General features: G+C 42.5%; 1 protein-coding gene across 1 annotated transcript in view; it reads right to left on the bottom strand.

The window, feature by feature from the left end:
• Positions 1-22,637, bottom strand: part of RUNX2 (RUNX family transcription factor 2) — a gene marked incomplete at its 5' end in the record, with an annotated part of 127,665 nt that extends 105,028 nt beyond the window's left edge. The window contains 3 exons of the mRNA XM_029943173.1: positions 7,234-7,338; positions 13,562-13,718; positions 22,485-22,637. Coding sequence (XP_029799033.1) covers positions 7,234-7,338; positions 13,562-13,718; positions 22,485-22,637 — 415 coding nt within the window. The remainder of the gene's footprint in view (positions 1-7,233; positions 7,339-13,561; positions 13,719-22,484) is intronic.
• Position 22,638: the final 1 nt, after the last annotated feature.

The raw sequence follows: 22,638 nt of genomic DNA, 5'->3' as shown, positions 1-22,638 counted from the left end.
CGTCAAATTTCAGCTTATGTTGGCTGACTTGTAAATATCAAAACACAGCAGTGCCCTGTAACTTCCATTTCTGGGGCGAGCTTCAGAGTGGGTGAAGAACCAGGAAAAGTCTGCAAGGCAAGAAGTTACCAGCTTTTCTACTAACGCTTTGTGCTAAGGACAAAAATTCAGGCCTGTAGCATTAGGTGTATGGTTCAAGACCTAACGAGATTTTCTCACATCATCTTCACAGACAGAAAGAAAGTGAATGCAAGACATTCCAACAACCTTAAAAAAGTTCTTCTGCTATCCCTCCATCCAACACATTTTTACACATTTTACATGTGATCTTTCACATGTGACCAACCTCTAAAGAAGCAACTGCCATCTATAAGTGGGCAGAGAGTATGGATGGGCCCATTCACCCACTGGGTCGAAGAGTAGGGGAGGATTAAGGTGAGCCACCACTGAAATCAACTGGAATGAGGAAAAGGCCAAGCCCTCCATTCTCTCCACCTTTCACGGGGCTGAACGCAGGCCCGGGGGGAACAGAATTAGAGATGACCCTGGGCCAGACTACCCTATATTGTTTAGGTCTGTTACATTAGGTTTGTAAGGTAAAATTTTTGCCATGGGACATACTTTAAGAACATGGAATAAGAGGGACTTCTGGGTGGCTCAGGCAGTTAAGTGTCTGACTTGAGCTCATGTCATGATCTTGTAGCCCATGGGTTCGAACCCCACATCAGGGTCTGTGCTGACAACTTGGAGCCTGGAGCCTGCTTCAGATTCTGTGTTTCCTTCACTCTCTGCCCCTCCCCTACTAGCACTTTGTCTGTCTGTCTCCATTTCTTTCTCTCTCTCAAAAAATTAATAAACATTTGGGAACCTGGGTGGCTCAGCTGGTTAATTGTCTGACTCCGACTCAGGTCATGGTCTCACGGTTCATGGGTTTAAGCCCCACATCAGGCTCTGTAGTGACAGCTTACAGCCTGGATGGAGCCTGTTTCAGATTCCATGTCTCCCTCTCTCTCTGCCCCTCCCCCACTCATACTCTGTGTGTGTCTCTCTCTCTTTCCAAAATAAATGTTAAAAAAAGAATTTTAATAAATAAATAAATAAACATTAAAATATTTTTTTTTAAAGCACAGAAGAATGGAATGATTTCTGAAGAATTATAAATTTGTGACGCACATGTGAGAATGTGCAAGCAGGAAAAGAAACGAGTTTGGCCGATGACCTAAGCCTGCTAGGCTGCTCGAGCTGGGGTGCTGAGGCAGTCCGAGAAGCACAAACATCAGCCTGCACCTCCAAACAGCCTCCCCCTCACCTAAGTGCCAACCCCGCATAAGTCAAAATGCAGCCATGCAGGGCAGAGTGGCAGGAGAGGAGTGTGATCAGCGGGAAAGACGACGCAGGGCTGCCCCCTGCTCCCGCCAGGTCTGGACTGGCAGCGAGCTGGTCACAGTGAACAGCAGCGTTCCAGCAGATGACGGCTTTGGTCTCCCCTTAACGAGTAACCAGGATTTATTTCCCTAGGGCACGCCACGCAGAAACCCTCACGTGTGTTAGGTTATATGGTCTTACAGATTGCTGGCCAAGTGAGAACTTCCAAAGCTGGGTGATACAAAGCATAAAACCTCTAGGCTCATCCACTTGAGGATTCATAAAATACTTCTGCTACTTGCCATGTTGCTGGGCAAAGCTAATAACCTCTTTATGTCCAAACATCAAATGTTCTTCTCTTATACGAGTATTGATCTGGTGCAGCTTGATCTGACCTGCTAATACCAAGGACCCCAAGGTAACACTCACCCTTAATTCATCTGATAATTACCAAATATCTTCGATTCATAAGGAAGCTACTATAATTAAAATTTGGGAGTCGCTGCGCAGAACCTTTTTAAAAAAAGAAAATGGGATGGGCGGGAAAGTAGGGTGAGGCCTTTCTGATTTTGATGGTGGGGTTCTTGAACCTACCTTAGCAGGGAAGAAGGCCCCTGGGATTGTGAATTAATATAATTAGAGGGGATAGGCTAAAGACTCAGCTTTCTCCTTAAAACTCTGATAAGAAGCCACCACAGTACTGTGGTCATGCCTGACCCCCAGCCTCCCTTGTCCTGCCCCCTTGAGTGTTGCATACCTGTAAACTTTGGACAGAAAACCTTGCAGAACTTTAAATGCCTCCCCCGCCCCGGATTAAGAAGTCGAGAGAGCTTTCAGAAGGTGATACCTCAAAAAAATCACTTTTGTTGCAGCAATGACATTTACCATCGAAGCACTTATGGAAGTTGGTATTGGTGAGCCAACGAGCCACTGCCCCAAAATTCCTGTCTCTGTGGATTTCCTCCCCTTTCATCTAAGCTGCACCTGGATCTTGCTTCAACCAACAGTACATAGAAGAAGGGACTCCATGCCGGTTCTGAGCTGTAAGAAAGCCTAAAAGCTCCCACTGTCATACTTGGGGTGCCCTGACTGGCCATGTGAGAAGTCGGGCTAAGCTGGGGAGACCACATGGAAAGGCCATGCGGAGGGGAAAGGCTCTAGGACTACATGGAGAGGGAGACAGTCCCCGCCCCCTCACCGGTCCAGCCAAGCCCAACCTCCTTCCATCCCGCCAAGGCGGCAGATAGAAGAATGAAACCATCACAGATGCTATAGCACCAGCCCCAACCTTCCCGCAGCCGCACGAAAGACCCCAAGCAAGACTGAAGAAAACCCATCCAGATGAACCCCAGGCAGCCCACCGAATCCTCAGAAATAATCAACTGGTTGTTGAGCCATTCCAGTTTGGGATCTTTGTAATGTAGCAATAGATCACTGAAGAACAGCAAGAGACCGAAAAGGATCCTGACTATGGAAGGTGATTAATTTTTTTCCATCCTCTGCACGGCCAATAACACCTTTTCCCCATCAGCCCTCTTCCCCAGCCCAGAACCACTTCCACGGTATTGCCGACCAAGCTTTCACCATCCTGGAGAAAGCCTTTAAATCAGACTGCAGTTGGACCCCTGGGCGTACGTGGAACAAAGGGTCCTAATAGAAGCTGATGTTTGAAAGAGGTAGGCATCCAGATGCATTACTGCCACTGCTGCTGCCGCTACACTGACTTCTCCTGCTGGCGAACATACGGCAGTTGTGTCTCAGAGCTCACTTGCCAGCAGGAGGTCAAAACGCCTTGCCTAAACACAAGACTTACAAATTTGGGATCTTAAGTATGATGTCATGTCTTAAAACGATAAGCTGGCAAAGAAAACAAATGGCATTTCGTAAAGATGTGCACAGTTTTCATGTTTACGCTACTTAGGAGGAAGGTTCTAATAAGTCATCGGCTGTGTTCCTTTAAAGGGAAGTTTTATAACTGAGATGAATCACAACTGCAGAAGATCAAAGTTAAAAAACATCAATGATGCCATGGGGTACTTTTTAATCTTGTAATGAGTGATGATCATGTGCTCTTATGAAGTTAGTCCAACTGCCAACGCCAGATGTGTATATTAAGAAAAGAAGTTGTTTGTGATGTGACAGCACCCGTTCAGCTGCCAGAGACAGAAAACATGGAAGGATGAAACCTTTCTGATTTTTGAATGAAAAGCAAGTCTTGGCAGAAGTGCTGATAAGCAGGGCCTCAGAGGAGGGGCACCGGTGCCCTAGCGTCCTCTTGGAGATGTTTTTTTGCTGCAGATTGGGTTTCTCATCACTTCTGCAGCAGGAATACCTGCTCAAGGCACCATTTCTAACACTGATGACTGTCATTTACTAAGGCACAGAAACTAGTAAAACCGTCTGCAAGAAAAAATATATAGTACACGAGGGAGCAGAATCTAGATTCTAATCTACTTCCCGGAAGCATATTATAAGCAAAACTCTATAGCCAACTTTTGGCACTGAAGGGAATTTATGTAATAACAGCTAACGCTTAACGGGCAGTTATTGTGTTATGTATTTTACATACATTACTTCATTTAACACCTTTGCAGCAACTGATGAGAAAAATACTGTCATTATTCTCACCTTAGCAGATGAGGAAACTGAGGCAAACAGAAGTTAGGTGACTTGCCTACCACACACAACTAGGAAATGGGAAAGCTGGGATTTCAATCCAGTCAGTCTGAGACCAAAGCCCACACCCTTAGTCGCCATGCTAGGCTGAATAAAGACCCAACCTGTTAACTCAGAACTAGCCCTTGTCCAAATAGCTGATCTACCAAAAGTAGCCTTTTCAATATATAATACACTGATCTCTAGAAAATTGAGAAAAACTCCATTAACAGGAATAAATGGCATAAAATCTTCAACTCCATCAAACCATTACAACAATAAACAATGTATCCTATTTCTATGACAACCACTACTTAAATAATTATAATTTGCTGGAGAGAAGGCTAAGCAATTGCATTGTCTTTTTCTCTCTCCTCATGAAAGCCTTTTTCTTAGGCCCTAATCTGGTAAGGGTTAATGATACAAGCCATTCTGAAATCTAGAGCAAGGGTTGGTTGGCAAACTGCAACTTGTATGCCAAATCTGACCCATCACCTGTTCTTGTAAATAAAGATTTATTGAAACACAGCCACAACCATTCATTTATGTAATGGCTAAAGCTGCTTTTAAGCTCTGTCCAATGCCAGAGTTGAATACCTGTGATAGGGAAGATAGGGCCCACAGAGCTGAAATTTTCTACTATTTCGTAGAAAAAGTTTGCCAACCCACATTCTAGATTTTTGTTCCATTTAACATAATATATGCACCAATCAATCAAAATCCTGTTATAGTTGAAGAAAATGGAAAATCCTGGGCATTTTCACATTTGGGAGTCTAGAATTTAAAGAAGGATATTGGGTGGCCTCCAAATTTGGCTGAGGTCATATCTCACGGTTCATGGGTTCAAGCCCCATGTCAGGCTCTGTGCTAACAGTTCAGATTCTCCCTCTCTCTCTCTCTCTCTCTCTCTCTCTCTTCCCCTCCCCTGCTCACACACTCTCTCTCGAAAATAAATAAACATTAAAAAAAAAAGAACAATATTGAGAAGAGTGCTATACAGTCAATGCCCAGGATCGCCAAGAGCAGAGCAAAAGGCAATAATACAGGATAGAGAGTCAAGGTTATAGGATCAACATATTACTGATATCATACCCGTCCTTGTATCCAGGCACTGAGGTTGGCAAGCCACCTTGCATGATGTCAGAGAAATGACTTCACATTGTTCCATAATTTCTAGTTTGTGAAAAATGTCACTCAGACTAAGCTAGGGCAGTGGTCTGCCACTCAAGAACTCTATCTGTCCAGCCGCAAGCCCCATCGGCAGCACTCAAAACCTGAACTCGGGTCACACATAGCTTATCTGCCCCTCTACTCTGAATCGTTCTTGCTTTCAGAGCACTTCTCTGCCTTTACAGGGCAGCAAGCCTAGAAATTAATTAATTCTGCCAAAAACCTCCCGAGAAGGAGAGCAGGGTATTCTTTCCTTGGAAGGAAAGGGGCTTTCCCGAAGCTACCCTGCTTCCTCACCTTTTGTCACCCCTTTCAGAACGGGGCAGTGCCCACCCACCCTTCCCTGCTTCCTCTCCCAACCATCAACCTTTGAACATCAACTCCTGAGTGTAAGGACCCGTACACAGGGGCACGCAGACGTACGCACACATAATAATGGTTTTTCCAAGAACTGAGAAAAGCTGCTGAGATCAGCAGGAAACATCTTTAAAAGATAAGCATCGGCAGTGCTGAGTGTTAAAAGACGACTGTCCTGCGCAGTGCGTGACTGCAGTGGGTGTCCCAGCCTTTGGAGGAACTCAAGGGCTAATTAGATAACCAGTGTCTTCCATCACAAGGCATCTTCCCCAGTGTGTGGCAGTCCAGAAAAGTCAGCCAAAACACCAAACCAGAGAAGACAGTCCCTGTTCTGCTCCAGTCTCCTGCACTGCACAGCCACTGGCCCTAGGATCAGAGACTTGGGGCTACTAGAGGCACGCGTGTGACAACCCCCTAACAGACCTGTTCGCAATCCCAACAGAGCCAGCAACTGACCCAACCTTGTGCACTCAGAAGAAGCAATACACATGAAAGGAGGAGAGAAGAAAAACCTCAAAGACTGGCTTTTGAGGCAGGAAACCTCCCTACTTATGACAAGCAGTCAGCCTTTGTGAGAAGAGACAGTGGGCAAGAGGAACCGAAGGCACCGTGTGTTCCTGCTGCTAAAAGACACGCTACTTGGGAAGAGGAAAATGTCCCCAGTCCTTTTCCCTCAGTTTTAGGGAAAGAGAAGATATGTCACTCTCACTGTCTAGGCAGGTGTATCATCATATAACAAATATTTCTGCCAGCTGTACCTCCATCACAAACCAAATTAAACTCTCTAAACACCATAGCTAGGACTCCAGCGTGTTCACTCATTAAAGGCAGAATCCAATATGTTTCCATTGGCATAGAGTTTTTCATGTTTTATATATCAAATAATCTTGAATCTCTAAATACATCTAAATGGTTCTGTACCAGGTGTGATCAAATCAGTTTTGGGAGTGAGGGGTGGGAGAGAAAGCCTGCCTCAATTTAGATTTAGGAGGAAAAAACGTACTGATTGGCCCAAAAGGATTATGGGCACTACCTGAAATGAACGCTGGATGAACCTTCTGGATGTCCAGACAGACAAACACACAAAGGCGGATTTCAACCTGGTTTGACTCTATCTGTTAAAAGAAACTATCTATAACAATTACCAGAACATGACCAAACAACCGTGTTGTAACAATCAAGCAAGTTATCATTTGCAAATAAATTCTTTGTAATTAAGCAGTGTGCTCTTTATAAAGGGAATTGAGTGGGCGAGCTAAAAAGTTAAAACACATTCTTAGACCATGGGAAACACACGCAAATGCTTTTTGACTAAGCTCAAGATTTTGCAGTCTGTTGTTTTCCTCCTCAGCTCTCATGGGTCTGTTCTGCCCTGTCTGTTGTGTGCAGCGGGTGGGCAGGGTGCCTTAGCAAGGAGTTACAGTGACTGAATAAGTGTCCACTCATGTCCCCAAGCTGTGTAGGCCTTAGTGATTTTGTGACAAAGTCAAAAGTGTGATTTGATTTTCTACCAACTGTGAGGTTTGACTAACTGTCTCTCGTTAAAAATACACACAGGTAACACAGGGAGCAGACTCTGCAAAGAAACCAGTTACAGACAAGTAGCGCTAACTTCTTTGGGATAAATTCCTCCTAGGGGTCTCCACACCCCCTGTTACCATCTCCAATAGGAAGACAAGTACTTACTTCTGGGTTCCCGGGGTCCGTCCACTGTAACTTTAATAGCTCTGTGATAGGTGGCTACTTGGGGAGGGTTTGTGAAGACAGTTATGGTCAAGGTGAAACTCTTGCCTGCAGATGTAAAGGGGAAAATCCATAGTGAATATAAAAAGACATTACCAACGGTAACACAGCAGCAGAGATTTCCAAATTGCACGTCAGCATCGCTGAGGGGTTCACGAAACCAAGACAAGAGTCAGGGCTCCTTGCTCTAAATTTGAAAGCCCCTGACGGCCACTCTAGGCAGTGACTACACACGGGGACTGCGGAGGTCTTCATCTCTATCGCAGCTCTGGACAAGTGGCCTCCAGCTCCCAGAAAAGCTGCTCAGTGGCAGCAGTTGTAATGAAAACAGAAAGTCTGGTCCACCTGAGGAAGATTCTCTTCCTTTCCACTTTCTCCAACATCAGGAAGGCATCCAAACACAGACGATTTTAGAAGTCTTTATTTAGGATTGGGTCATAACCCCATGAGAGAACAATAGTAAATCACTGTTGATTATGTTATTTACTTCACATAGCTTCGGCATTTCATTTGCTTAACTGCACTACAATAAGAAGATGAAAGAGAAAGGTTCTTATGGGAATCATTTTAACAGGAGCCAGTGTCTCCTGTCCTGGCCTTAATGTGCCTGTGGTATGATGATTTCATCATTACTGGAACAAAGGTTTTCTCCTCCCTGCCCACCCCCTTTCCCTAAATACCCATCCTTGCTGTTCAATCTTGAACTAACTCCCTGACAGTGACTTAGGTTTTGCCTGAATGTATATGACATCTCCCCATATAAATATGAATTTTCACTTTTAGAAGAGGGTGTGCTTCATTGAAATATTACAACTGATGTTTCAAATTAATGGGGTAGAGGTGATGAATAGAGGTGGGGGGGAGAGATAGGGAAAAGTCTTGGTAGCAGAATCGGATGTTTGCTTTCTCCAGAAGAAAATACCAGACTCTGCTACTCAGACTCACTGACAGTTGTAATCAGTTAGATTTGCAACGGTTAGTCATGTCAGATAGTCAAAACTGCAAACTGTTACAAGACAGGAAAAGGTGGGCGTGAAACAGTGACTCAATAAAACCTTCAGCGATCTCAGGCCAGAGCATTCATTTGGCCTGCTCCTGTAACAGACCTTGAAACAGCTCATTTTGTTTTGCTTTGTTTTTTGGGCAGAGACTGTTTTTCCCCTTTACTGAAAGCTTGAGGGTATTAAATCAAAACACAAATCTTAAACAATATGTAGCAATGCAGACTTTAATGCAATCTTTTCAAAGCTTAATATGGAACAGGTTATATACAAGGCTTAATGTAGAACAGGTCATTGGCTGTCAAATCTAGTGAATGGGTTTTCTTTTCAACCCAGACCATGTAAGTTCCTAAAATATGTTTAAGATACACATCATTTGTTACTCAGTATATATAGTTTTAAGTCTCTTTGGCTATGCTTTTCCATGGCCAACATAAAAAAAAAGGAAAGAGAAAACAGAAGTGGGGGAGGAGGATGAACAGCAAAAGATGAATATTGATTAAAAAACTATTAAATGCCAGTCACACACATTATCTCATTTAATCCTACCCAGTTAGGTTTATTGCCCCTATTTCTCAACTGAGGAAACCGAAGCCCAGGGAGGCTTAGTAAGTCAACCACACAACTAATAAGAAGAAACAAATTAGGGTCTGAACCCAGGTCTTCCAGAGCTTAAAATCAATGCTCTTCTTTTTAACTTTGTCAAAGACCATCCTCAAAAACTAATTAGATAATGTATTTCTACACATGTCCCCATCAGCTCTGGAAAACCAAGAAATAGTAAATATAAATCCGTTAATATGTCTCAGCCAAGGTGATGAAAGCATCAATTCTTTAAGTATCACTGATCTATCCTATTTCATCCATTATAGATTGGATATTACATGGGTTTAAGAAATGCAGCTGTCCGGGTAGGGACCAGAGGATTTATTGTAAACACTCAGGCTAACTGGAAGGAAAAGGCAGCTGGGAGTCTAAACCAGTTACAGAAAACTCAGAGTGTACAGAGTCCGAGATCAGAATATTGAATAGGAAGCCACTGGATCCAGATCAAGACCTCAAAACAACATAGAGATCTGGAGGAGTGAATGGGCTGGTTCCCTAGATTGAAAGTCAATGTGTATTAAACCACAGAAGATGCCTTTCTGGGTCGGATCAACGGTCCATACACCAGGACTGCTGTCCTCCAAGGACAGTGCGTGGAAGGCAGTTCCATCCATGACATGATGTAAATCAAGGATGCATATGTCTCGCTTGTCCTTGATGAGCCTAAGTAACCTGCTAGCGATACAGTCCATGAATTTACCAAAAACTGGTTCTGGGAATACTTCTATTTGAGACTTTCACATCTTACTTGGGCTATTAAAAGTCAGCGATGCTTCTCCCAATTTCAAACACCTTGAAAGGTCAATTATAAAATTCACTCTATAAGTATGAAGCATCGAAATGTTCAAAGCAGAACCAGTAAACATTTCTTTCTCAAAAACAAGGCAGGTTTGGGGGGCAGGGCAGGGTAAGAAACAAGTATTTAAGTATGACTACAATCTGCTAAATCAAATCCTGAGGAGTAAGATGTACTGTAACAATGGAAATAAAAATCAAGGAGGTTCTTTCTACCTCTTCTTGCCCCTTCAGGAGGAACATGAATATAATGTCCAAGAAGCTTCCAGAAACTACCACCCAACGAAGCAACTGGTTTTTCACCTCCTTAAAACCCAGTTCCGAAATCAAATGTTTATGTCAGTATTCATGACTTACTTAAATTTTCAGAAAAACTTTTTAAAAACCTTTTTCCATTGCTTGTCACTTTCCATAAGAGATTTTAAAAAATTCAGGCTTCTATTTAAAAATGCAGGCTCCTACTTAGGGAGCTAGCTCATTAGACAACTAATTATATCATCCTTGGCTTCATCTAGGAACTAGTTCCAAGTTATTATGTCCTTAAGACATATATTTTTTGAGATAAACATCGGATCTGTCATTGAAAGACAGTTCTAACCTCGCTTGAGAGGCTGTGAGGAACAGTCAATAGGAAAAGACTGCAAGCAAGGATTATATCTTAGACTGATAGAGCGTCATGCTCTGTATAGTACAAATGCTTGTAAACTGAAAGCAGCATGTTTGATATGAAAGTGAGGAAGCACACCAAGAAAACTTAAGGACTAACTATTTCAGTTTAAATACCAAACAGATACTTCCATTGGAAATATAAAGGACCTGTGAGTGCAAACAGGAGACAGGAGAAACCTAATGGAGGACCAGGGGGAGGGGAAGAGGGAAAGAGAGTTGGGGAGAGAAAGGGACGCAAAACCTAAGAGACTATGAATACTGAAAATGAACCAGAGGGTGAAGGGGGTGGGGGGGAGGTAGGTAGTAGTAATGGAGGAGGGCACTTGTGGGGAAGAGCACTGAGTGTTATATGGAAACCAATTTGACAATAAACTATTTTAAAAATAAATAAATAGGGGCGCCTGGGTGGCTCAGTCGGTTAAGCCTCCAACTTCGGCTCAGGTTAGATCTCACATTTGTGGGTTCGAGCCGCATCAGGCTCTGTGCTGATAGCTAGCTCAGAGCCTGGAGCCTGCTTCCGGTTCTGTGTCTCCTTCTCTCTCTGCCCCTCCCCCTCTCATGCTCTGTCTCGTTCTGTATCAAAAATAAATAAAACATTAAAAAAATATTTAAAAAATAAAAAATAATAAATAAATAAAAATAAATAAATAAAACCTTAAACTGGGGGGAAAAAGAAAATATATAGGAGAAAAAAGGAAAAGACAACTAAAAAACCTAAGCCACTCCTAGCTTGGTACAGGTGTCACTGACCCTCCACTTTTAATTCAAAGGACTTTCAAGAGTCCTCTGATAACCCATAATGTCAAAGTCAGCAGTGAGGTGACTCCCTTATAAATCTCAAACTGTTTTTCCACTTCTGAGAATTTCTATTTCTACCACTGAAAAAGAAACGTGTTAACATTCAAGAAACTTTCTGCTTTTCCTTTTTTAATGCTACTCAAAATAGAACATTTTAAATGGCTAGGGGGGAAATACAATGGTAGCAATGTGATGATGATCCAGGCTTCGTAACTTAGGAGGAATGTAGAAGTGTGACAACCAAAGAGGAAGCTGGAAAGTTTTTCAGAAAGCAGGTCAGGTACACAGGCAGGTTAAAGGGTTTCCTGCCACTGAAAGACTGACCCTTTTTTTTTTTTTTCAAAGACGGGTATCTCTTACCAGCGCCGTCTTTTTCCTCTTCATTTTAGTTTGATATTACTATTTCCTTTCATATAACGTTAATGCCATGATATAAAAATCTACTATTAGTGATAAATCAATTTTTCTTTCTCTCTGCACCCGCTCACCCCCCCCACCCCCAATCTATGTCTCGAAGACAAGTCTGGACCAATTTCTCCATCCTGCCTCTGGCAGCAGACTGTAGCATTTCAGAGCCTCCACCAAGTCCCGGCTGCTTCAAAGGAAAAATCCTACTTTCTTCAGTTAAGATCATAAGAAATATAGGGGGAGGGGGTCAGCTCTGTTTGGACATAATTACACTTCATCAAAAGAAGCTTTCTTCATCTTCCATGCGTGAAAAGTCTGCAAGCAGTTAAGTCTGTCTTTTTTTTTTTTAAATATAAAAATTGCTATTTGGGAAACCAGCCAAAACTCAGAAAGCCAATATAGTAAAACAGTGCACACCCTTTGTTTCTCTTTGAAGTTTCTTAAATAAATATGTTGAGGGTTTACAAAGTACACTATCACTTTGCCATAGTTTCTACTCAAATTGATCAGAGAAAAGTTATGCAGCATCTATGTAATGCAAAAGCAAGGTAAATGGAAACACTAGCTTGAATCTGCAAGGCATAGTGTCCAGTCTTTTAAATACGGAAATTCATTACTCTAATTAAAAACAAAGTAATGTTACATAAGAAGAAAGATGTAATTCAGACCATGCAGGTAAATCATCATGTTCAAATTTTTCTTGATTCCTACTAGAAAAAAGAGAAACTTTTATTGTACTGTGGACCTGTACCAGTTAACAAGAAAAAAAAAGAAGAAGAATATACACTTCACACCTCATCAGTCAACAGTGAGATAGGATGTGTCTTTTTCCCTTTTAATGAAAGTAAACTAAATCTGATGCAGAGATAACCCCTTTTTTTAGTTTTGAGTCTACCAGAGGTTCTGAGTCTCATTTTATTTCAAACAACCTTTCAGTGACAGTATCTCATTAGCATGCATCATTTTTTTTAAGTTAAAAAGTACAGCTTCTTGGCCCTGTTCCTAGAAAGTAAACTAAAACTACTCATCGGAAACAGCCTTGCTTGAATTTCCCTTATCAAGTTTTTACAATGGTAATAATATGACATCTGATCCAAACTGAAGAGTGATTATCGGACATGGTTTAAAAATTGATGCTTTTTATTTCCTAATTCAAACCTGGGTAGAAGTCCTTCCATAGGTCATTATCATTTATTTCACCTCAGTCTTAAATGGTCTATTTTCTCTCTTCGTATCGAGACACTTAAAATGGAAATATTAGATTCAATAAATACATAAGTGAACATAATACTTCTCATGAAGGATGATTAAAATCTCTCTATGGAATAAGTAAATAAAAGGAGAAATGTTGGTTTCCTTAGAGACTATTTTCTAAAACATTAATCCCCTTTATGATAATCCTAAAGTCTTAATCTTTCGTATGTCTAGGCAACTCTATATAGTCATTCTAACATAGGCCACACATCATTCTGTACAGCCTTCTGTAAAAAAAAAAAAAACACCATGATTTTTTAAATATGGAATCTTATTACAAGAGTAAGTTAAATTACAGGGAGGTAACATGATAGATAAGTGCAGAGCATCACACTAGCTCTCCTTGCTACAACTTAAAACAAAATTGATATTATCAGGAAATGAATCCAATGCATTCTTTTTTCTTTCTTCTCTGCCACTCAATTTACTCAGCCATTTGGGGTCTCATAATTCAGAACTTGAACCTCCAACTGTTCTCTCCACCTTATGTGCTCACGCCCAGCGGAATTAGGGACCAGTTCCTCTGAAAACACTGTTTGAATTTTCAGTATCATAAAACAAATGAAAAGGGCCTGAGTACTCAGAAACACACTCAACTTCATCTGGACATACTTAAATTAAACCTCCAGTAATTCTAACCTGCGGAAGAAGGTGCTGATTTGTATACAGACTAGCCTACAATTCCTCAAAAGATCCTCATGTGTTTATTCCACTATCAGTATTAAAAATCAGAGACCTACCTCTTCCACTCCGGCCCACAAATCTCAGATCGTTGAACCTTGCCACTTGGTTTTTCATAACAGCAGAGGCATTTCGGAGCTCGGCAGAATAATTTTCGTCGTTACCCGCCATGACAGTAACCACAGTCCCATCTGGTACCTCTCCCAGGGCCACCACCTACATAAAACAGGAAACACAGCAGCAATAATGGCACATCAGAAAAGCTTAAAAACTGAGAATATACTCCCACTGTAAATGATGGATCTTATCAGGACTTAGTGCTCTAGTCCAGTAATGGCAGACAGGAATGATGCATGTGCCTCTGGGTCAGGATATGCCACTTCAAACAGACCAATGTTGCAGGGTCCACCCATTTCAAAGGCAGCAAAAGTTTCCTTCATTTGTTGCTGGATTCTTCACAGAATACATGTACATTTTTATTAAATCCCCATGTTAGGCTGTCCATAGGAATTAGGCCACAGCAGGAAGGCTGATGCCTCATCTGCCAATTGCATCGTACATATTGAGGCACCGCCTGTCTGCAGCCTGGAGCGCCCTGAGGTGTGGTCTCTTCCAGATCAGAGGCTAAAAAAAAGAAAGTCTGGTCAGCTCTATGGGAGAAGACATTCAGATGAAATCTCAGAGTTTCTGCCTATAGGGAAGCCTAAATATGGGGTAGTATCCAGCACCACATTTCATCTCCTTACTTTGGGCTACATATTCGGCTTCTAATCACACTGCAAATAATTACTGAATGCCCACTCTGGGGTTAGACACAGACAAAGCCATCAAGACACTTGAAGTCTAGGTGCGGAATAAAAGGTATCTAACAAGGATGAAAACGGTCACTGGCAGATGAGTGGTATAGATCCAAAATACACCCTTGGCCAAACTTGATCCTGTCTTGTCCCATCTGCCATTTTGGAGTGACACAGCTGCCTCCTTAATCTTCAACAAGAGCTAATCTGAGACAGATGAACTCAGGCGAGTAAGGACCCAGATAACCAGTCTCTGAGGTTAATAAACATCTTCCCTGCTCCGGGGCTAGGGATCACCTTTTAACCAAGGTCGGCTGACTTGCAAATAGGTGCCTCTGTTTAACAAGAAGCCTGGTAAGGGAATGCTGGTGCACAGGCTGCACTGCCCAAGAGACACACTATTCTCAATCCATTACCCAGACCTGCCACTTGATAATATCCTTTTCCTCAATTGACTTCCAGGGGTCTATATTCAGATTATTTCCACCTCTTCCTCATTCAGCTTCCAGATGCCCTGGTGGTGACTAAGCAATGCTCCAGCTAGAGTAGCCCACCACTCTCTGATAATAACACTGTGCGCACTTGCTGTCTGGCAAATATCCCACTGATCCTTCTGTGCCTAATGCTGGCTCTCTCCTTTGTCAAGATTCCCACAAGGCAAACCTAAGCATTTAATTCCATGCTCCCAATACAATTTGTAAATACTCTCACTTTAATGAGACTTTTATATAGTGTGATAAAACAGACACTGTAACTATGCTTCAGGGCTGCGTTTTCTCCACCCATGACCCCCACCCCGGCCCTCCTCTGCTACACACCCTCTATTCAGGCCAGACCAACAACCAACCACACAAGAACTTGTCAATATTCTTTTTTTCCGCCCTTTCTTTTCTCTTAGGTTGTTTCTCAATTCCCATTCCTTCTTTAGAACTTTGTTATTCAGCTTAAAACTCTATAGCCTTCCTTATAGAACCCACTTCCAGAGCACCCCAATGTGCTCAAATGATCCTCACTTCCATGTAAATATATTCGTGATCTACCTACTCCTTTAGATACATTAGACCAAAGCTGAGAGACTCACTCTTGGGAAACCAGATTATAGATCCGAAACTGCATGAGGGAAGGGCCCTTCATCGGTCTTGCTCACCACCCGATGCCCAACACCCAAACATTCTAGCACGTAGTAAGTGTTAACTAAATACTTTCGAAATAAATTGATGAAAGAGCTCCAGAAAGGGCACCACCTCCCACAGTCAATAGTCTGTGAGGCTCCCAGCTAACACTGTAAGAGAGAGAACCGGTTAAAGGCTGAGTCAGCATCTCTCGGTAATAGCAACACGCTCTTGCAACTGAACTAGTTTTCTGGCAACTTTTTCTGTCCCAGAGAGGAGGGAATTACCCACTATCCCACTGGTGACTGTGTTCAGTCTGGGAAATCTCCCAGGTCAGGGGCCAGTCCCTGGAGGACGTGATTTCCTCCCTGTATACTTGATCTAATGCCTCTTGGGGCTATTGAATAGAGGTAATACTGTACCCCCACTGGAGACAACACAATTTTCAATTTTTTTCTTAATGCACAAGGCCAAAAATGTGAACCTTTGAAAACGCTGAAAGAGTTGACCATGTTTGGCCAGTATTCATCTGAAAGCTTGACATTTTTTACACTCAGCATATTGTGTTTTAGCACCTGCCGTGTGGCTTTCGATGTCAAAGTAAATATGGAACCAGTAAGCATTTGAATGAAGGCAGAAAGGTACTGCTCAGGAAAAAAAAAACGAATGCACCAAAAATCAAGAGGCCCCTCTTTTTTCCCACCTTTCTTATGCATCTGTTATGATGTCACACAAATAACTTCATCTCCAGTTTTCCAGTGTAAATTAGAAATAATATTTTTAAGTCTGTATTATGTGGAATATACTATATAAGTAGAGTGTAATTGTAATGATCTTCTTTTTGTAAAATGAGGAGGCTAACTTCGGTTCCAAGTCTGCTGTGTGCTAAATGTGGGCTTTTACTTATAAGCTTCCTGAAAGCATTCAATTGGACATGTAGTTCTCTACTTCACGTCCTGAGATGGGTTTTGTCTTGTTTGTTTGTTTGCTTGTTTGCTTGCTTTTGGTACTGTTGAGAGATAGAAGATGGTTGCTGACGGGTTGCACTTCTGTCTGGCTAAATTTAAAAGAAAGAAAGAAAGAAAGAAAGAAAGAAAGAAAGAAAGAAATCTGCCCCAATATAAAGATTTTCAAGAGCTCTGGGACATGATTATTTTACTGCATATTTTTAACAAAATGGACTTTTTTTACTCAGAAGAAAAGGAAAATTGATTCAATATGGAAAAATATGAAAGGAAAGATCTCTAAGAGTGAAATACACAAATCCACTCTGCTTTAGCAAAGTAATGACCAAGTTAAATATTGATATGTTTTACATATGCCACTTAATAACAAGACAAATAGGTAATCACAAATTGTGTGTGTGTTCTATGAGGCTTAGAACTTGGCCTAAAAATGAAATGCTCACACAATGTGGTGACCACTTTTTCTCTTATGGCTGAACTCTGTTTTAATGGTTAAATATATTGGGGAGGGGGGGTGTCTATGATTCACTCTACTAAATAAGATGCCTACTGTTTTTCTGAGGAAAAGAAAAGAGGGAAGGAGTACTGTATTTGACTTTATATCAATCAGAGTTATAATTATATGTCAGAGGGTTTAAAAAAAATAAAGTAGATCTCTGAAGCTAAAAAGTTTCCCTTAGAGATTCTCAACTATGTTTATCTAAAAGAAAACCAAAAGAATCAAGACATTTTTATACATCTCATCTGTACCAAACCCAAGCAATGGAAAACATTTTAAGGGGTATGGAGCAGTCAAAAATCGCTCTTTAACTAGTTAGGAGTAAGCAAACATTAAAATCTGTTTCCATATTACCCAACACAAAAGATCCGTTCTGCAAAGAACAGTTTGTGATGAATTGTTGACAATTATATTTCTAGGTGTTTTTAAAATATAAAGTCTACAAATTCAAGAAACTTCAGGGAGAAGAGGGAAGCAATTTTATGTCCTGACATTTTAGAACAGAGAAAAAAGTTCCTTTATTTAGCACACCTCACTACAACTAGCATTTAAATCATATGATATGTAGCTTGTACAAAATAAAGTAAAAGGATACTTAACTCTAGGAACTACTGAAATTTTGTATGAGACTCCTTATGACTAAATCTGTGAATTACCCAAAAACAGCAGCAATAGGGAATTAGCTCAGACCCTTAAAATTGTTTTTGTGGTCTTTTTGCATGGAAATTAAAATTGCCTATGACATTTCCATGGACAGGAGTCTAGTTTTAACCAATCAATTGCTCCTAACAGACCAATATCACTTGGCACATTGTACTTGCAACAAAATTGAAATATCATTACTTTTCGAGATAAAGTCTGATCAAATCTTTCTTTGGAATAAAAAGCTGTAAGGGAGCAATTACAAAAAGGAAAACGTTCCTATGGCAATTATTTAAAGAAAACTTTAATCTAGTAAAACGTTTCACAAATGTTACAGTGAATATTTAGAATTTAACCTAGGATTCAGGAAACCCGACTGAGTTATAGAGGAAAAAATAAATGCAATATAAATACATTTCATAATTTTGAAAATATATGTCAAAGAAAAATCTGAGGGAAATGATGTCAGTATAAGCTAAGAATTTGCGTGTCATGCATCAAGCCAGTTTAGATCATCTAATAATGAATGATCTGGCATTTTGAAAGGAGACAAACAGTATTACTAAAGGTGAGGAAATAATGAAAGATATCTTAACTAGGCCTGTTTCCAAATATAAGTTTTCTTAAAATTTTTTAAACATTTATTTTCTACCCAAAATTGTTTCAATTACCTTTTATATATTCAGTCCTGAATTTTTTAACTTTAATTCTTACTGCATTTAAAGGCAGAGCACAAAAATGCATCTGTCCTCACACAACCTGAAATCTACTGTAATTTACATAATTCTGCTTAACAATTCATAGTAGACTTAATAAGGTTTTAATAGATTTAATAATCTGTTTCCCTTTGTTTAGGTCTAATTACATTCAAAAAGACACAAACAGAAAACCTTATCATTACCTACCTTAGAAAAATGCAACTCCCTAATGTCAAATGTTTATTAGTTGCAGACATGTTTTTGAAGAGAAAAATCGCCAATGATGTTGAAAAAATTATTTTCAAATAGAAATTGCTCCATCATTTTGAAACTCTACTTATGACAAATACTGAAAGGTATCATTAAACATATAGAATTAACTATGAGCAATAGATCACATAACTAAAAATGTGTTTTCTTTCTTTAACATTGCCAGAAAAACATATGATACTGGTAAATGGATAGTCCAGTGTTCTCTAACTTAAAACAGCACAATAGTCTCGTACCACTTTTAGTTTTAAAATATACATCTGGACTTAAAATTTCTGCATAGTGTTTCAGCTTGAAGCTATTTAAAGCAACTGAGTTATAAACCCTGAACACCAGACTTCATGGTAGAAATGCTGACAGACCCCTGACTGTAAGGGTGCTACTGGATGTAAGGCTGACACGCTCTCTCCACTGTTTCTACCAGATCATTTACTAATGAGCTGAATCTGCAAACCTTTTTTTTTTTTTTTTTTTTGGTCACCAGAATTATCTAGGACAGAAAGGGCATGGGATCCTCTAATAGTATCCCTTAACTATTTTAAGCTTTCAGTAAGATACACCTGAAAGAAATGTTAAAAATATTTATGTCCATTTCCTTGACACCTGGAAGTACTGAACATTACAAAACTGCAGAACTTTGTTAAAAATATAATCCTAATAAACAACTTTGCGTATTTTAAAACATACTGATTGTTTTTGCAGTTTTAATGCTGCATGTAAACAAATCATAAGTATTCTTGTATAATTCCAAACCAACATCAGATGAACAACACTAATACTTTACTTATGTCTTAATATAATACACTGTCAATATCATTTTGAAGCGTTATTTTAACACATCAAAACACTGACGTGTATTGAATTCATTTCTGAATCTCTACAATGCTGAGTTCAGTGTCACAGACATAAAACATGGGCTCAATATATATGTACTGATTTGAATACCAGATTTCTCAACCATTAAGTTCTGTATGTGTTTTGAGGTATATTTACCTACCTACTATCTACCCAACAACACTATAGCTTACTTTGTACATAGAGCTAAATATGATAGCCAATTTGTGGTCACCACTTTTAAAACTGAGACTTCTTCATATTATTTCTTCACTGCAGATTCATTTGATTATGTCACAAGGGTGCAGACAGTCTACTGATCTCAGGCTTTTATCTCAAAAGAAAGGTAAAGAGAGATTGTTTTTACTAACATTCAGATGAAAACAATAAGAAAGGTCAGAATCTGGATGTTCCAAATCTCTACACATCTTTTTTGGCAGAGACAAAACTTATATGCTGAGTGGATTTCAGGTATCACCTTCTGTCTAAATTTTGTTAAATACAGGTATGGGGGTTGGAGAACACAGGAATTATGTCTTAAGTTAACTCAATTTATTTTTCAATTAATGCGAATTAAAATACTCAATTTAATATGGTCGTGTATAACCTACGATTTTACTGGTCAGAAGTAAAACTGCTCTGTGATTAACAATAGGATGATTAGTAGCAAGGAAAACAATTTATTTTCAAAATAATTTTAAAAGGGTGGCAGTGAGGAAACCTAAAAGTAACGGAAATATCTGAGAATAGCTCAAACGACATTGCATTCTATCCAATTCTATGCAAATTCACTGCATTCTACCAAAAAGATCTTTTCTATCCAAAATACCAAGGCTCAAAATCAACTCAGGATCATAAATGTAGGAAAATAGTTCAAGACAGTTATACCTGAAACATCTTTAGCGGAACAAAACGGAATGTAGAATACCAAACATCTAAACGGTATCTTAAAATGCAAGGACCTACCCATCATTTTCATATACCCTGACTTTGAATGCCTGACGTGGCACTATACAGACAAAATATGTACTTATTTGTACTTGCTGTTTTCATCCAAGTTTTTTGTTTGTGTTTTGAGAGGTTTGAGGGGAGCGGTGGAAACAAATTTCCACTCTTCGCTTAAGGCGAATTAGAACATTCTGGACGATGAATGTTGTAAAAGATATCTCTTGTATGAAAATTCGAATTTCTACAATTCACATATATTCTCAGCCTTTCATGTTTCAAGGAGGCAAACATTAACCTACAAAACGGGAGGTTTATAAAAGGAGAAATGGAGCGGTTAACACACACACACACACACACACACACACACACACACACACACACTTCTTGAACCAACTGGAAAATGAAACTTGCGCCAGAATGCAACATCGCCTTTCCTTAACAATTCATTCTGATTTCTGTTCTGATGTAAGATCCAGCTAGATAACCAGCTCTAATTGTCCTGGACTCCTCTTTCTTTCCACCCCACCCACACACGGAATCTGAATTGGTGCATAGGGCGGCGGCGGGAGGGGGGATCCACAACTGGGAACTGCCAGTGGCCTGTGGCAGTTTGGCCCCAGGGTCCACAGTGGCGGGGTTGGCATGATTCCTCACTACCTCCCGTCCCTCAGGCCTTGCTTACCCTGCTCTCCACAGATTCCAGAAGCCGAGGGACCCAGGCCCACCTTAACAAGTTCAGAGGCTAGACAGGGCCGGAAGTGTCTTCCTGGGAGTGCTCTCCTCCCTGTCTGGCTCACTGGCCCCTCCATCTCAGGCGTCCAGCCCCGCGAGTGTGGACTGCCCGGTAATCCGTTTCCCCATCAACCCGGTGCGTCCCAGGCCCTGGGGCTCCGCGTCTCCCACTGGCGAGGGTAGCTCGGGGAAACCTACACCGCGTTATGGAGAATCATCGGGCTACTACGAGAGGCTCCGGACCCTGCACCCTCAACCTGCCGAGCCGCTGTCTGCCGCTCCGGCTGCAGACACCCGCCCTCCAACTAACGGGCCGGTGGGGCAGGCGGAGGAGGCCGCGGGCGCGCCGCGAGCGCTCTCGGGCCTCCGGGATCGCTCCTCCGCGCCCGGGCCGCCCTCCGGAGCCTCCCACGACCTATCAGAAGCAGAAGGGCCCTCTGAAACTTGGGTGCTTTAAAAGTACTAATAAGAGAAATCTGCAAACTTTCACCTCCGTCTTCCAAGCGGGCGAGCCAAAGGCATTTCACAGGTTCCCCTCTCCCTACCAGGTGGGGCGAGGCGGGGAGCTGGGCCCCGGCTCCCAGGAGCCGCCTGAGCCCCCGCCCCCTCCACTGGCCTCCTTCTCGCACTCAAGGGTCTAGCGCCTGGGACTCCTCGGGGCGCGCCGCGACCCTGGCGGCCCCGCCTTCCCCCCCCCCCGGTAACGGGAACTGGCGCGGGTCTGCGAGCCGAGCATACGCCCCCGTCCCGTCTCCCCCTCACTCGTTCCCAGAGTCCCTAGGTTCGCCGAGGACCCTCTTGGACACCGGTCATGCGGCCCACGCGCCGCAGCCGGCACCCGGCGCCCCGCCCCGGACACGAACGCCCGGCGCCGGCACCCCACGAACACTGCCCCCGAGCCCGGGAGGGGCCGGGGCCGCGGAGGCTCTGGCGGGTTAGAGAAGGGGGCGCCCAGCCGGGCGGAGGGGTGTCCGGCTGGGACTGGACAGGGTAGTAGCGCGCAGGACCTCGGGGAGGGCGGCTTGGACAGCCCGAGGTGCGGGGAGGGTGGGCTGCCCGGCGTGGTAGACGCGGGAGTACCGGGGGAGGAGGCCGGGGTCCTTATCCCTGGGGAATGGGGGCGGGGTGGAATAAGCCGGGGTGCCGGCGCCAAGAGTGGGCACCTAGGGGCTCTCCTAGGGGGAGGGGAGACGGCTCAGAGGAGTGGGTTAGAACGAGGGGTAATGAAAGGATAAGGGGGTCAAGGGCCAAGGTAGTGGCTACCGGCACAGGTGGGTGAGGGAAGGATCTGCGCGGGGTCACCCTGCCCCGAGCCTGCCAAGGGTCCGGAGGAGGAAGGCCAGTCGGGGGTCTCTCGAGTCAAAGCCACCAAGGTAGGAGGCCTCAGAGGCCGTCCGGGGGCCCCGGCCCCCGCGGGTATGGAAACGCCGGCCGGCAGGTCCAGTGGCGCCCGGCCGGGGGAGGGGGGCGGCGGCGGCTTCTTACCTTGAAGGCCACGGGCAGGGTCTTGTTGCATCGCCAGTGCGAAGGCAGCACAGAGCACAGGAAGTTGGGGCTGTCGGTGCGGACGAGCTCGGCCGGGTGGTCAGCGATGATCTCCACCATGGTGCGGTTGTCGTGCGGCGGCCGCAACCGGGGC

This window comes from Suricata suricatta, chromosome 7 (assembly GCF_006229205.1).
Source record: "Suricata suricatta isolate VVHF042 chromosome 7, meerkat_22Aug2017_6uvM2_HiC, whole genome shotgun sequence".
NCBI lineage: Eukaryota > Metazoa > Chordata > Mammalia > Carnivora > Herpestidae > Suricata > Suricata suricatta.
Note: the sequence above shows the minus strand (reverse complement) of the source record. Positions and strands in the feature narration are given on the sequence as shown.